Genomic DNA, 15,799 nt, shown 5'->3' with positions numbered 1-15,799 from the left:
GAGTCGAATCTGTCGTGTTGATGACACGGGGGACAACGATATTTCGTCCGTTCGATCCTCGAACGTGGAGAGAGAGTGCTTCCCATTATCGTTTGAGAATCTCCCGGAGGGATGATTAAGAAACCAGCTCGGATGTATGTATCTCTGGCAATTATCAGCATCTCGCCAAGATTCGCGCGGTAACGCGTTCCCCGTCTGTTCGGAACAGTTCCGTAATATGTAATTATATGGGCGACAAGTGCTGTAAAGATGAATGAATGTTGCCCTGTTCTTCAGACGAGTAAACTCCCTGTGCATCGACTACGAATGATGAATGCTTTCGAAGGCGTAAAAGAGATCGCGTGATTGTTCGAGACGTATCAATTTTGATTAAGTCCGCAATTTCCCTCGAAAGCATAAATCGCCATTCCTCGACGTCCTCGTCATTACCCACGACGGCCACGACGTAATCGTGACCGCTCCGGTAGTCTTAGAATTGAATTTCCAAGGTCTCCTAATTAACTCCCATCATCCTGTCTTCTCACAATCCTATATCTCAAAGTATTCTATTTTTTTGCCCCCATAATTATTACATCGAGTGTCCGGTGAGAAAGCAGCGGGACGAAGCGTCGCGATGCGTGTCGGTAACGAGCATCGAGCTGACAAGTAATGTAAGGGGAAAGAAGGGGAGAAATGAGAGGAGGAGAAGCGAGAGAAAGAAAGAAAGAACGAAACTTGGTAGTGGTGGTGTTGTAGATACAGAAAGGTAGACGCTGCGCTGTCAACTCTGCGTGGTGTCCGCCTAATGCGCCCTCCAGCTACTCCCGCGGTGTACGGGCTTCTTGTAAATAACAACACTCGTTAGCGGCAAGAAATACTGCAGCGATGTAATAACTCGCGGACGCGCGATTCAATTTAATCGCGGTCATTACGCGCCATTCATTATTTACGCCGTTATCGTGCTTTAATAAAATATAACAGTGGGATGCTCGTGCGTTACTCGAGAAGCTTCAATTAACCGCGCCGAAGCCGATTCATCAACGGGCCACCATTAACGTTGCGGCGAGTTCAGGATTCCCGAGACTTAGCCGGTTTTGAAGGGAATTAAATAATCGCCGACTGCCTAACAGCAATATTTGTGAGCGTGTCTCCGCTGGGAACAGCTTTAATTGTGTTTGCCTCGCTCGATTCGAGAAATAGGCCTTCCTGAGAATAAACCTCGAACCGTATATACCTTTGATCACCGGTTACTTCAATTAATGTTGCACCCGATAGGAAAGACACACACCGAGGAAACTAATGAATTTTAACGCGTTACCCACTGAGAAACCGTTCTGCTACCTTCTTCGTATGGGTAGCTGCATTGGAAACATGTTCATTCCGAGTCGTATGGTTTAGCATTTACTGTTACCCACTTTGTTTACACAACCAATTTATTTAGTAATTTCATTCTTTCTCACGATGAGGCATATCATCGTTGATTCTTGAATAACCACCAGCTATAACGCCAACGTATTTCTTCCTTTTCTGAAAGGAGCGGAAAAAAAGAGAGATCCAAGTTACGATCGCAACGATAATCACCGCGATACCGATAATCGTGGCAAATTACCCGTGGCGGAACGGCCCGAAATCCACCGACCATGGCCGATTGAAGTAAAGAAAAAAAAAGGAATTTAGTTTAAAACCATGTTCGAAACGGCGGCTTCGAGATAACGAGAATACGGAGATCATGCTCGCAAGGAAGTTGTGCTCCGCAAAGGTAATCGTAGTCCCGAACAGTGATGCATAAGTACATTGTTAATGGTAGGTCTGATATACCTTGAGTCCACGAAGGGACGAGAAATCAGTGTTTTCCTTCGATACACGAAGAGCTCGTTTTCTAGTTTATACCGAGGCTAATACGCCTTAATTAATACACGAGATTTTGCCGAAACTCCCATTGTTTACCAAAAGTCACGCTGTTTCATCTAGCGATTCTCGTGTCGCCTCGTTCTTTTACGTACGCCATTCATGGACTAAGTACGATCGTATCGTACGAATCGAGCGATTTTGGATAATCTAGGGATTAAGTATTTATTAGCGCTGGCTGCGGGTGTGCTTCACGTCGATCAGCGCATCGTGAAAGCGGCAGCGCTATTATGGAGAACCGTAGCCGGCATTTACCGTATCCTCGTAATATTTCGCCTCCCCTGGCCGCACAATGTAACTTCCGATGTTCGTGGCGTGTGTTCGGGAAGATACACGATATCGAAAGCGGTAGCAGCGGCCCGCTATTACTCCATTATACAGTTTGCGAGCGGCACGATATAAATTCGATGCAAATTCTACTGTTCGAGCCGTGAGAATCATCAATCATGGTTAGCTGGCTTCGATTCGCTGTTTTTCGGCTTGTTGGTTGTGGGAGCCGATCGATTTCGGAACGATGGCGCTCGACAACCAACGATTCGAATTGTCAGTAGCAAAAAATGGAAGTTTCGGAATTTCATTCTGATTTTAACTTCAGAGAAATCGCGTTAATAAATGAAAGATTTATGCGCTGCAAACTGTGCATTTTAAAACCAAATGTTATCGATCACTCGGTGCTCGTTCTGTGATAAAAAAAACCTCCAATTTCCGAGTACCCTTGAATTCCTGAACTTTTTTCATCGTTCATCTACTTTTACCTTCATACCATACGACCAGCATAGTTATCGCGAGTTCACCAGACGATAAACCGCGTGTAAAATTATTTAACAAAACTGCCACGGCGCCTCTGATAACCCCGTTTTCCGCCGACCTTTTGGAACAATAGGTTATTCATACGAGACAAATTCTAACACTTGGAGGAGCAGACGGAGCGACCGTTTCGCCGCGAGCACGATCCGCGGTAGAACGATTTATGCCGTGGAATGGTAGAAATTACAGTAATCAATGAATTGGCATTTCCCACATCCAGAGTGCCAGTATATCCGCCATCGTAAAGATATCTCGATGGCTGCATAATATCGCGGTGTTAGAATGATGGATAGACATGCCGGTCCACGTTTCTACGACCGTGCTGCACAATCGCTGAAACAATTATTACAGCAAGCGTGGCTATACGACGTACTACAAACGTTCCCGGCTCTGACATTTAAATGAAATTTAACATTTAACATCGTCTTCGTTGTCACTGTCTAAGGCCCATAATTCGCACACCAATTCGTACTGTATTTTGTCACTTTCTTTTTCTTGTCGTTAACTATATGTAGAACGGAGCAGAAGCATATTGTTGGAAAGTTAAAAGCAAACGGAAGAAGGAAGGGAAATCTCACGTCCCATTATGTCTCTAAAACTAACATCCATGGTAGAGAAACGCGGCGGAATTATAATTTTTCGCATGAGAATCCCACGGCCGCGACCGTTCGGGCCAGGTTGAGCACCGCGGTTACACCGTCTTGGTTGAACCATGGACCAGACAAAAGATCCTGGTTCTCACGACCACGCCCTCTCCCCGCCGCCTCTGCACTCTGTAGACGGCGGCAATGCCTTCACGAAGGTACCTATCCACCGGAAATTCTTCAAGCCGCGGCTCCTTCGACGTTGTGTACACACATGTGTGGTTGTGGCCGCCGCGATGTGTATAGACCGAGAAACGAACGGTGTGTGACCTCTTCCAGGTTCTCGCGAGGCGATAATAAATGGCCGGCTATGACTGTACCAACGAAACGCGGGGGCCGCGTCTAAAAATGCATACTCGATGGATAGTATTCAGCGTGTAGTCACTTTGGCCGTACTATCGAATTTCTAAGCGGCACCAGGCCATACGATTCGCCGTGCGAATGTCGAAGACCCCTGACCCTCTTCTTCGTAGACTTCCAATTGGTCGCTTGAAAAACCCACTCTATGGGACGAATATGCTTGGCATTCGGCGAGCGTCGCAAACAGCAGCGTGAGCAAACAGCCAAGCTACCGAATCCTTCTCCCGCATAGAGTATCGATAAAAATTCCTGAAATCGCGCGGCCGGTCACGTGTATCCTCGTGACCAACGCGACTTCTGTTTGCCGCGCTTTTCCGTTCGAGTATCTCGACTGAGAATCAAAGGCGGTCCATGAGTAATGGCTCGCGGTCGCGGCTCGTTGACCCATCCAATGCGACAGGCCGTTTAACCATCGGCTATATGTTAGAGTTAAGTATTATATCGGGACGAATCTCGCTATTTTATTTGTTAATAACACTGCCCCCGATGGAGTTAACGTGGGAAGATCGGCTAATGACTAAGGGAGCACGTTAAAGCGAGGTCAGAATTGCGGCGAACAAAAAGGAGAATTTCCTTTTACCATTTGCGTCGGATCGCAGGGAATATCAGACCACGGAGTTTTGTGCAACGCAACGAAAGCGCAAAGAAACGCGACCGCGTGGAATCACAACGAGCCATTCACGGGAATATTGTCCCAGCAATTAGCCTCTGTTCGTCGGCCGCCTGTTCAAAGTGTTACGGGCCGCTCGCTCGGTTTCTTCTCGTAATTGTGAGCACACCTTGCGCCGTCACCTTGAAACGGTAACGTCACCTATGAACCGGCGTGATCCCTCGCGGTGAGAGAAAAGAAGGACCGGAGCTGAGGATGACGAAACTCGCGTTCTACGTCCGTGATCGTTATGACTAGCGTGCGTGAATCATCGCCAGGCAATCAAGCGCATAGGGCTCGATCGAAGTACCGAACAATAAAAATGGGTAAAAATAAAACTAGCTTCGAATCTATTTGGATTTAAGCTAAATTAAGTAAAGTAATTAAGTAAAGTAGTTGCATCAACTTAAGCGAAGGTATTAATTTAATATTTACACTTACCGGTGTGAGTTCTCTTGTGAGCTTTCAGGTGAGAACTCTTCGTGTACACTTTGTCGCAGCCCGCTACGTCGCATCGGTGAACTTTGCGTCTCTTCAACGCGTCGCCGCATTCGTTGTCCACCGCTAAACTACCGCCGTTTCCTCCAACACCGGCGTTTACTCTGCCGCCGATTCCTAACCCACTCGCGAGCGCGGGACGCTTGTGAAACACCCTGAAATTTCAAACAGACACCTTCAGATATATTTACGATCAACTTTGATTTAATTCGATAAAACAAGTGCCTTTCGAAAGAAGAAGAAGAAGAAGAAACGAAAAGATTCTTTCGTAAAAATAATCCTGGCCAATTACGCAACACGCGAAACAATCGAAACCGAGTTTGACAGCGCATGACCACCTTTTAGCAGCGTATCGTTGTTCGATTCACCGAACTATGTCCGATTCCCGCAGCGACGCTGATTACGACGAGCGAAAGGGCGACAAGAAATTCGAGGAACAGTCGCCCGCCGTGATTTCAATTCAGATATGGATAAGACGTCTTCATCGTTATTTTATCTTACCTGCGTACGACTATCGACCAACCATCGTACTTTATTTCTCGTTCGTCGACGAGGAGATTCCGACAGATCCGGCCGCATTCACCATGGATTTATACAGAAAGTTTTTGGTATGCATTATTCATTGATCGATGTGTTCCGATGCGTTATGACCGGTTCGAACGAAGAACGAGTGAAATTGCTTGCGACGTGAAACGATCACGGAACAAATACGTCGGTGTACACACATTAGAGAAAAAGAATTTGCCTTATGAATAACACCACGAGCTGTGGCCGCTGGTGTGGAGGAGGGAAAGAAGCGACGGTCATTACGTTAATCTGCGCGATTACATGGAAGCGTACACAGAGCAACAGAACGGTTGGTCGCAGATCTTTTAACGGGATGTACGAGTTACACGGTCGTATTAAAAGAGCTGTCAATCAGCCACATATATTTTCTCAAGTGCTCGAGTGACGACCTGTGATTTTCCATAACGGATTCATAGATTTCGAAGTATGTAATAATCGGTTGTTATCGATGGATGACCAGATAGTAACTTTCCAGTAACCAGTAACTTTCGTGAGAATTCGAAGATAACGAAGGCGAAAATGTTTAAATCCTTATTCTTCGCTGTATAGGTAGAGAAACGTGAAGTTGAAATATGAATTAATAGAAGGAATTTTGATTCGATAGAATTCTTTAAACGAAAACTTTTAAGTAGGTTTCGTTGCGAATATGGTTCAAGTAGTAATCGCAGCGATAGTTACGTAATTGTATCAAGTCTCTTTATTAAGTTTCTTTTCAAAGCCTTGATATCGTACGTAAGCCTGTAGTGGCGCGTACACTTTAAATGCATTCATAAATCACAAGCCCCTTCGTCGAAACGTGGTCCATTTTGCACTCCATTCCCATGCATATTCATGAATTATTTGTCCATTATACCGTGGCCAATGGGGGTAAACGTTGATATTCCATTATCGTTTGCAATCGGCTCGCAATTTACGCGGCAGTTTATTATAATTTTAAAGCACTTAGATCATCGAGTAACTAATCATAAAAGCACATTGAAACTTCCGTGCGTTCATTTTAAAAGTAGCGAAATGATACGTAATGCTCCTGTCAAGTTTATTCGGGAACTATAACTTTTGTAATTATTTTCTTTCTATTTGCTTGTAAACCTTAATTGTTTTCATATGATAAATATGTATATTCTCATTGTAAAAAGGAACAAATGAAAACTAAATAAATACGAGATAAATTAGAACTGTAGAAACAGGCTAATTGCTGTAGATCTTCTCGTTAAGCAATGATAATCGTTCTACGACTCTGGAATCACCTCTTCTTATCGATTCAAGATCACCAACGATCATCTACTAAAAGATTCTTCTGCACCGGCTGTTCAAACTCGTCTCCAGCTACTAAAAAGAAGCGAGGCGTGTCGAATCGATCAATCTTGCGAGTCGACACCCGGCGAAACTTGTTTCGCAGCCAAATTCGTACTTACGCTCAATTGTCTCGCCTAATCGATCGTCGTGGCTAACTGTTAAAAAGATAATTTAAAGTACCTCACAATTTTATTTGATTTGATCAAGCAACTTGCTCAAGACAGTGAAACGATACCGTTCTCGAAACTTTAACATCGATGCGGAAATGTATCTATAAAATTTCTATGAAAAATTACAAATTGATCTTTTTGAAAGCTGGTCTGATATTTCTAGTATCAAGCGATCGTATTTCAGAATCGGTACTAGTCCACGTGTGAAGAATTTACGTTGACGCGTTTCTATCCTCGAAACCATGTGGAATTCGCGTTTCACGTTAACTGGATAAAACGGCACCAGTGGTACCACTGACGCATCCCTGGCCAGACCATATTTCATCGGGACGAAGCCTGGCCTCGCACGCTTCGTGCCGTAAACCAGACCCGCAGCTCGCTGTTTAAACTGGCATAAATCTGCTTCTACTCGCGATAATCCGACTCGCTTCTATCCCGACAATCCTCCCGCTGCCGGAGAACAAAACCCTCTCGCACGATTTTCCGATTTTCACGACCTCGACCTGCGTTTATGGCTTTATTCTTTCAAACACAGCTATGAGGTGTTTCTGATGGTTTCGCACCTAGAACGATCGCGTAATTTCATGGACGATACATAGTGGGATATTATTTTTAAGCCGCGTCGGATATTTTATACTTGCGGTATTTATTCACACAACGTAAATATTATACGAACCGTAAACATAGCTCGGGACTTTTCTGAGATTTGAAATTGGATTTTTAGATTGAAAGAAAATTGGGAATTATTTATTACATCAACGTAGAAATAAACGCTCTAAACAAAGTTGTACAGAGAGGAGAGATGCTAAAAAAGATTAATCACGAGATGAAAATAAGCGGTCTTCTTCTGTAAGTGAAATTTAAATAAAACTAGGGAAGGGAATTAAAATAGTTTTTATGATTATTTCGGGACTAAAAGCCAAGAACTGGGATCTTGGATGAGAATAAAAATAATTTCTAACTAACTTCCGATCAATTTAAGGTAGATCTGATGTGATTTATTGGACAACTGACTAAATAACGTCTCCTCGTTGTCAGAATAAATACTCAAAATCAACTCCACCTTTGACACTGAGTGGACTATAACTAGCGCATTCAGGTATATATATATATATATATATATATATATATATATATATATATATCATATGCTATATCAATTTTAGTATATCAAATACTAGTCGAAAAATCACTAACAGTGAAGCTGTCTTGAACCTTCTCCAAATAATTTAATCTGGTTGGTTGAGTTTGGATTACATTGATAGTGTAAGATACTGTTTACGATACTGCAATAGTCGAAATAATTAAGGAATTATCAGCAATAGATCACATTCGCGTTAACACGTTCAGAAACCGCCGCGTCGTAAACTCGTAGCATAGCTCTTTCTTCGTGATAATTAATATGCCTATAGTTCCCGACGACAATACAGAATCCAGGCGGCAATTTATTCCGCGATAATTCCATCAGCTTCCTCGGCGTCGAAATCTCCTGCACTGCGTGTACAGGAGGACTACCAAATGGATCATTGTTTCGAAGACGAAGCCGTAACCGCGTGGTTCGCTGGAAAGGCGAAGGAGGAACTGGAAAGTACATTTGTCGTGAAGTATTGCTGTAAGCTTGCGGCAGTTCCTCCGCAGGAGGGCCCTGACATGCGGGTACCGATGTACAACGGTGCGTGTACACGTGCGTACCTGGCTCGCGTATGGAAGTCGCCAGCGTGCACGTACATCCAGACGGAAACAGACAACGAACCAACCGGTGGAGATTTATGAGAAACGTAAAGTATAACTATCGGTTAACGGCATTGGGACACGAGAAGACAGGCCTCGATCCGTGATACTGGTGACGATTTCACGGTACGCGTGATCTACGGACACGATCCGCGGGTACCATTATTGGCATCGATCTGTCCAAAGGGGCGAAACAACGTAAATTCACAGTTATATCAACTGTTGGTTACGGTGACAAGAGTTAAAGTCGGAATAAATGTACTATATAACCATATAAGTCCACATTTGCGAGCATGAAATGTTTCCGTAAACGAAACGAGAAGGAACGACAGCAAAGTTAGCCTAAGGACTTCGAGGGCCGTTCAGAAGCTCTAATAAAGTCATTGACACCGAAGCAAGGATCAAGAGGCGAATTCCAAGATAGGAGGATAGACAGACCGTTATGTCATCGTCCGTCATCGTGGCACTGAGAGACGAGGTAAAATTATTATTCACAACGATCCGCGAGACTCGTCATCCAGTTGGTACAGACGTACATACGTTGGAAAGAAATCGTGACGCTCTGTATGAAATGAGGTTTGTTAGCGTGCACCCGGGTGTCACGAGATTACTATGTTTTCTAACGTCGGGTCTTTTCGCCGAGATCGGGCACAGAACGCTCGCTTGACAATGGAAAAGACACTCGCGAGCGCACGAGAGCAAATTAAACGAGATTTACAGCGGGTGCACGATCTCGTCCTATTAACCCTGGACGTGCTTGTACATTCGATGAAATATGACGGCACGTAACCATCGCATCGGCGCGGCGACCGACCGGCCGCGATATCCTGCTGTTTTCGACCGATTGTAAACTGATAATAAAGTCAGCCCTGGCTAGCCGGATGGCAGCCTATGTAAATCCTTTGTCGACTCCATTCAATGGCGTAATTGACGCTTACGTTAGATTCTCAATCTATTCTACTCCGAACTGTCACGTATTTAAGGACTATTACCGATTTCTATGAAGCTTCGTAAATGTACAGTGTGCGCAGACGTTCTTACGATGCGAGAAAAGATAGTAAATATCGCAACGTAATCTTTCCACTGGAATATAAAATTTGATCGGAACGCTTAATTTGCTTCAAACGCGATACGGTCGACAATGTTGCTTCTAGGAATAAGCCAGCAGTTGTATACTCCGAGTTCTACTTTCTTCGATAATAGAGCACATCCTGTTACTCGTTTATAAGAAGAAAAAAGCGTACGTACGAAGGTGTATGCGCCCCCTGCTACACATCTGTCAAGAGCGTGGTAAAAATCGGCTCGTTCGCCGCGGTTACCGCGATACGATCGGTAAAAGTACTTACAGGGACGTTTCCTTTATCCTCTGTAACGCGAGTAGGGCCGCCGAGGGGGAAACGAAGACAGGATCGAGCGGTTCCATCATGCGGACCGACACGTCCCGCTCTCTGTCCCTTTCCCTGTCCCTTTGCCTCTCCCTATCGCGATCCCGTTCCTTTTCTCGATCCCGCGGCTCCCTCTCTCTGATCCCTGATTCTCTTTCTTGCTGCCGTTCCCTGTGCTCGTTCTCCGTGCTCCTCTCTCGCACCCTCTCGCGCTCTCGTTCCCGGTTTCTCTCCCACGCTGTTTCTCCCAGAGGCGGCAAAGGCGGCGACACTGTAAGAAAAAAAAAGAACGATGGAATATTAATTAACCGGCCACTGGCGCAACATCGAACAACCTGAAACACTGGCAACCTTATAATCTCATTTATTTAAGAGTATTTCGTCATTTCATCGAGCTTTATGTACACGAAACGTCCAATGGATCGTTAATTCATTGGCCGACGCATAAATGTGGAAAATAGCTCGAGTTCGTTAGTGTTGCCCGTTAATTACTATATTTCGTGGAATCGTAGATTATCCAGCGAGTGACATATATGGTTCTAAGGAAACGATACCACTTTCAATCAGAGAATAAAAGCACGCGTTTGGTATAGGATACCGCTCGGAGCTGTCGGATGCATCGAACGATCGAGGAAAACAACCAGTCGGCCGTTATTAACGCCAGTTTTTTTCCACTTGTATATTTTATTTAAACGTGCGATTTATGCCGACGTGCCTCGGCACCCGTGCAACATTGTCGTAAATCTTCCGTTATAAACTCTGCTAATCTACAAGCCACGGGTTGCGGGCAATGTTTCCCGGGGTTGAAAGGAAATTTAGCTGAAAGTTCAATCGTTTCACAGGCCTACCGCGAACTACCTGCCGCAAAAACCGCGCTAATTACGATTGCTGCTACTTTTTGTCGCAACCCGTGTTTTATCTACCATCTATACTTTTCTTCTCGCCTTCCTTCTTGACCTAGCTCCACGAGCGTCTTTTATCTTTCCTCATCCCTTTTTCCCCTCTCCTCTTCGATCTATTTCTACTCACTTTTCTTCTCCTGCTTTGCTTCAGAACTAACTTTCACTCCCCATCGATTCTCTCTCGACCGCTCACCCACGTGGCCACATGCAAACTCGTCCGTGACATTACTGTTACTAATTAATACACAGCGAGGCCAATAGATTCGCGATCGATCGACGCTGCAATCTGGCTTGGAACGAGTGTGGAATATTGACACGGTGGTTTAACTTTTGACCGTGGTTCGTTGCTATCTGCGCGTCTTTCATTCGATTATCGAAGTCGCCGTTTCGATCGCCGCGTAATCGATGTAAAATTGTAATTTCCAAGGCTTACCTCGTTACGTGGTAATGGCTCGTTTGCTGGTAAATGCCGGTAATTAGTGCTGCGTAATTTCGAGTACACGAAATCGCCGCGGTATCGTTACTCGTTACTCGCAATTTGTTCCGGCGGAGAGAAAAAGTTCGCCTCCACGATCGGACACCATCGAACACGAGCAACATCAAGGTGGATTAACGCGGCTAAATGGCTGCTGCTATGTATTTCTGTATGAGGCGTTTTACAATTTAATCAAGCTTCTTCTTTTCCCCTCCATTTCGATCTTTTTTTCTTCCATCGCTATTCACGTTGTTGCTCCTTTCTCGATCCAACCACGTACTCGTACCTCCTACTTATTTCCAACGTGGTCAACTTTATTTCATTAATTCGAGAAAGAAAGGAGCAAAAAAGAATTGAGAAATATTAATTATGATGAATTTTCTTCGAACAAATTATTTCAAACGCATTTAATACCAAAGTTCAAGGATCGACGTTCACCCCCTTCGGCTAAAAGCTACCAAGAACGATCGTACTCATATCGTTGACCTTTTACCTTATGCGATGCGCCGTAAATATTTCTTGGGCACTTTTCTTGATTCCAAAATAATCACCAATGATAGCCAATCGAGCGTCCCGCTGAAATTAATGCCGCGACAAGTAGTATTCTATCGTATTTAGAATCCGCGTAGCACGAATGTATACATCTTACACGGAAGGAGCAGATCCATGTTCACCGATGGACGTTTTATGTTCTCGAAATCTTGTTCCTGGCGTAAAAATTTCGCTAGAGAATTCGATAAAGTCGCACGAGTCACGGGACGCGTGTACGCAATTCGACGGAGCACGGATGTATCGGGAAACCGGTTTCATTTGTCGTTTACTCGGTGGCTGACTCGAGAAAAAACGCAGAATACTTTAAACGATACTACCGACTATCGTAAAGTTTCAAATTTTATATTTTTTAATCGACGGCAATCTCTTTATATAGTTCGGTCCTCGATTTCGATCTTTTCATAAGATAGACCACTTTGGTTTCCTGGTTCTCGTAGAGATGAAGAAACCCGTGCGAGATAACGGGATTAAGAGGTAATCGATTTCGTTCGGTGGGAGAGACACGACGTGTTCGCGGCAGAGCGCGCGGTACAACGCAGAATATTGCGTAACGCACGCACGCACGCGAGTCCCTATCGTTGTTCGCCGTGAATCAACGACCTGGAGATTTATGCAAACGGCTGTTGTGGTTGCTCTGGTGCACGCCAGCTGGCCAGAAACGCGTTCGACCGAAGATGCATGAGTGGAAAACGAACGCGAACCCGTGTGCCCCCGCCTATGTTTCGTTGGTTTGATGGATCGTGGCGGAGATTGATTTTTAATTGAATCGCAGCCTCGTATTTCAGCTGACCGACCTTTGAATTCGAGACGTCGTAAATATTGGGATTGACACAGCACGCACGCCTCGCCGTGCCGCGCTCCAAAGCCGTTTCCCTTTTAGTATTCGAGAAGTCGCGAGTTACCGAGTCGAAAACGTCCAAGATGTTCTCGCGATAAGCGAATTAATCATTATAATCGCGTTACGCTCCCAGCGTAATACGTTCCTTTCGAAAGTTGCGGTCGTCTGTTCGATACGAGTAATAACGATGATCGTAATGCATGGCGGACGCGCGTTTCCAGGAACGTTTTTTCCGTGGTCCTGGAATTCAGCACGGAAAATTTTAGTATAAAAGTCAGCGTTACAGATACCATCTCCTGCCCTCGTGTTCTCCAGCCCTTATCGCTAGGGGAATCTCGGAAGAAGACTACGGCCAGGCCGATCGTCCAATCGTATCGAGGAATCATTATGAATACAGTCGGTCGAGCTCGGAACGTGTACTCGCGCTAGCGAGCGCCACCATGGTATTATTAACTGTAATTTCTGTACGTTGCCAGTACGGGCGGTTTCGCTTAATTAGCTTCTGCTTCGGACACTTCTTCCCCCACCGATACGCCAGCTATTTCTCCCTCTCTGAATCTCTGTGTTCTGGACGTCTCGTTAGGGTTATTAACTCTTGCCGTGGCTCTGCTCGAGGTCTATGATCTTTGGTATCTAATGGAGCACGAAGTCGTCAGAACTTTCTGACAGCGCTTGTCTAGCTCTTTAACCCGTGTCCGATTCTTCCTGCTTCGTTGTCCTTCTTCCAATCGTTACGTGCCGTCGTTCCTTAGTCAAAGTCGTGATAAGATGCCGCATCACACAACATTACTTCGCGTGTCGTTCTCTTGCCCTGGAGAAAATTTTTGAAAGAATCCTGAACCTTCTGAAAAATCGTTGGAAAATCTTCCTCTTTCCTATACAGAACGTCTCCCTCGATATAAACTTTGCTCTTCTTCTATCGCCTATGCCGAGTTAACCCCGAGCATTACCGGTAATAACGCGGTTTTATCACGTCTCGCCTTCGTATTCGTTGCATCTTCCCACCCTTCTCCGCGTCTTCGTTACTCCACGTTTTCCTCTTGCTTCCTTCCCTTGCACCTTTCTCTCGAGCGCACACGTTTCAAAGACTTTCATGACCCGGCGAGTCTACAGTCAAGGGGGTAATTGATAATGTTAAACGCGGGGTTAATCCGCCGATTTATGGGCAGAGTTTGTACCGTGGATTTTTCGAATTTGCCAAATTGAGGGATAATAGGCGGACATTAATGCCCTGCTGCCAGCAATCGAACAGAGCGAGGCGGTAAAGAGAGATAAGTGGAAATCGCCGGTGGCGAACAAACCGTATTCGATTAATTCACTGGCAAAGTCGCTTCACAACTTCGTAGTCGTAGTCTGGAAAATTAATGCAATCGTTCGAACAGGAATTGCCACCGTACTACCACCGTTTAATTTTCACAACTTCGTGAAAATCACTTATCGGAAGCTTGTATACGTTCAAATGCAGCAAGTGGCGTCGGTTCCGCAATTTTCCATTTTTTTTTTCTTAAAAATCACTTTTTTTTATCCCTGTGCTGTCTCGAATGTCATCTTTTGAGCGACGAACGGCGCCAAAACCTTCCACATACGAGACCTTGCGTTACGAGATCTTTATCGCGCCTTTCTAAAATAATCAACTAGAAAATTCATCAATCCCCGGAGGTGGTCAGGTCGAGGCTATCGGAAATGCTATCAGCAGGAAGCGTTCCGCCATCATTTACGCGAATTCAAAGCGGCAAAGACAGCGGCACAATGGCCAGCTGATTGACAATCATTAAACGCGCTTCGATCAATTAATCAATATTAATTACGGAAAAAAGTGGTGCTCGTATTGAAATGATAACCCGGTGTTCGAGTTCAGCCCGGTTCCGTCCAATGATGAATCGTGTTTCGTTCGCGGTAACCTGTCGTGCAGCATCATCGATTATCATATATTGTACGATCAGCCGGACGTAAGCCGTGGTGCACGGAGAAATATGCGCGGACCGTTCTCTTGAATACGCGTGCACGAATACGAGCTAGGTGGGTGGACATGCCACCCGCATCGCGGAACTCGTTAGACGCGAGTTTTCAATTAAGTTTCCGGTTTCGCGCGGCGAAACGGAGATTAGCCGATGACCCCTCTTGTACCAATTAATCGTAGATTAAGATTTTTTTCACCGGGCTGCTTTCGAATTTATCGACGTTCTCTCACACGCGGACGCGCAGTGAAGTTTACGATAAAATTAAATTTAGCCCATCTGCGTAGCAAACACCTTGTCAACGGTAATAGCGCGATTAACTTGGCGTGTATCTGGAGAAATATGTCTGGACGAACATCAGATTGTTCGAAAAGTTCGTAGCGTTTGTGACGATTCAGATAATAACAATAGGTTCCATTATATATTTAACTCGAGTGAAAGAAGATCGCTTATAACGACTGTGTGACAAATAAGAAAATGTGCACGATACAAATAAAAATTGTTCCTAATTTAAAAGAGGGTCATTTAGAAATTATCTGTAATGAGAGTGTCGTTTTGAAGTAAAATAACGTTAAACGAGAAAATGTTGTACATTAATTAGAGCGTTTTATCGAATCTACTGTTTGCAGCGGAGAAAAGAGATGCTACGGTGGTTTAAGATTCTTCCTAAGAAAATGACAATTTGTTAGAAATTAAAGCACTCAGGGTATAATTAGTTCTTTATGCAGGGATGGGTTATATCGATGCCGGAGGTTCGTAAATTCGGAGGTAGAAGCCGTACGATGGCCTTTAATTGAACCGCGTAACAGCGGGCGAAGCAGAAACGTAAAGGAATGCATAATAAAATCATACACGCCCAGAAAGGGGCGATTATCTCTTCGCCGAGCGTTGCATTAACGTGTCTTTATTATAATTAACCGCCGCCTGGCGCACGCTAATTGACAAAGGCGTGATTATACCACTACGGTGAAAGTAACGCGGAAACGGAGCTCGTGCATGCCGATTCGTATACGGTCGACGTCGAAACGAGCACACGCGGCGCTTGAATTTCGAAGGTTCACGATATATGAAACTTTATTA

The 15,799-nt window shown here is 44.7% G+C and overlaps 1 protein-coding gene across 1 annotated transcript in view; it reads right to left on the bottom strand.

Moving 5' to 3' along the window:
• LOC117157007 (uncharacterized) overlaps positions 1 to 15,799 on the bottom strand; it is a 291,632-nt gene that overhangs the window by 11,055 nt on the left and 264,778 nt on the right. Inside the window, exons 5-6 of the mRNA XM_033334628.2 lie at positions 9,956 to 10,265; positions 4,789 to 5,000 (exon numbers count right to left, since the gene is read on the bottom strand). Coding sequence (XP_033190519.1) covers positions 4,789 to 5,000; positions 9,956 to 10,265 — 522 coding nt within the window. The remainder of the gene's footprint in view (positions 1 to 4,788; positions 5,001 to 9,955; positions 10,266 to 15,799) is intronic.

The sequence above is a fragment of the Bombus vancouverensis genome, chromosome 10 (assembly GCF_051014615.1).
Source record: "Bombus vancouverensis nearcticus chromosome 10, iyBomVanc1_principal, whole genome shotgun sequence".
Taxonomy (NCBI): Eukaryota; Metazoa; Arthropoda; class Insecta; order Hymenoptera; family Apidae; genus Bombus; species Bombus vancouverensis.
Note: the sequence above shows the minus strand (reverse complement) of the source record. Positions and strands in the feature narration are given on the sequence as shown.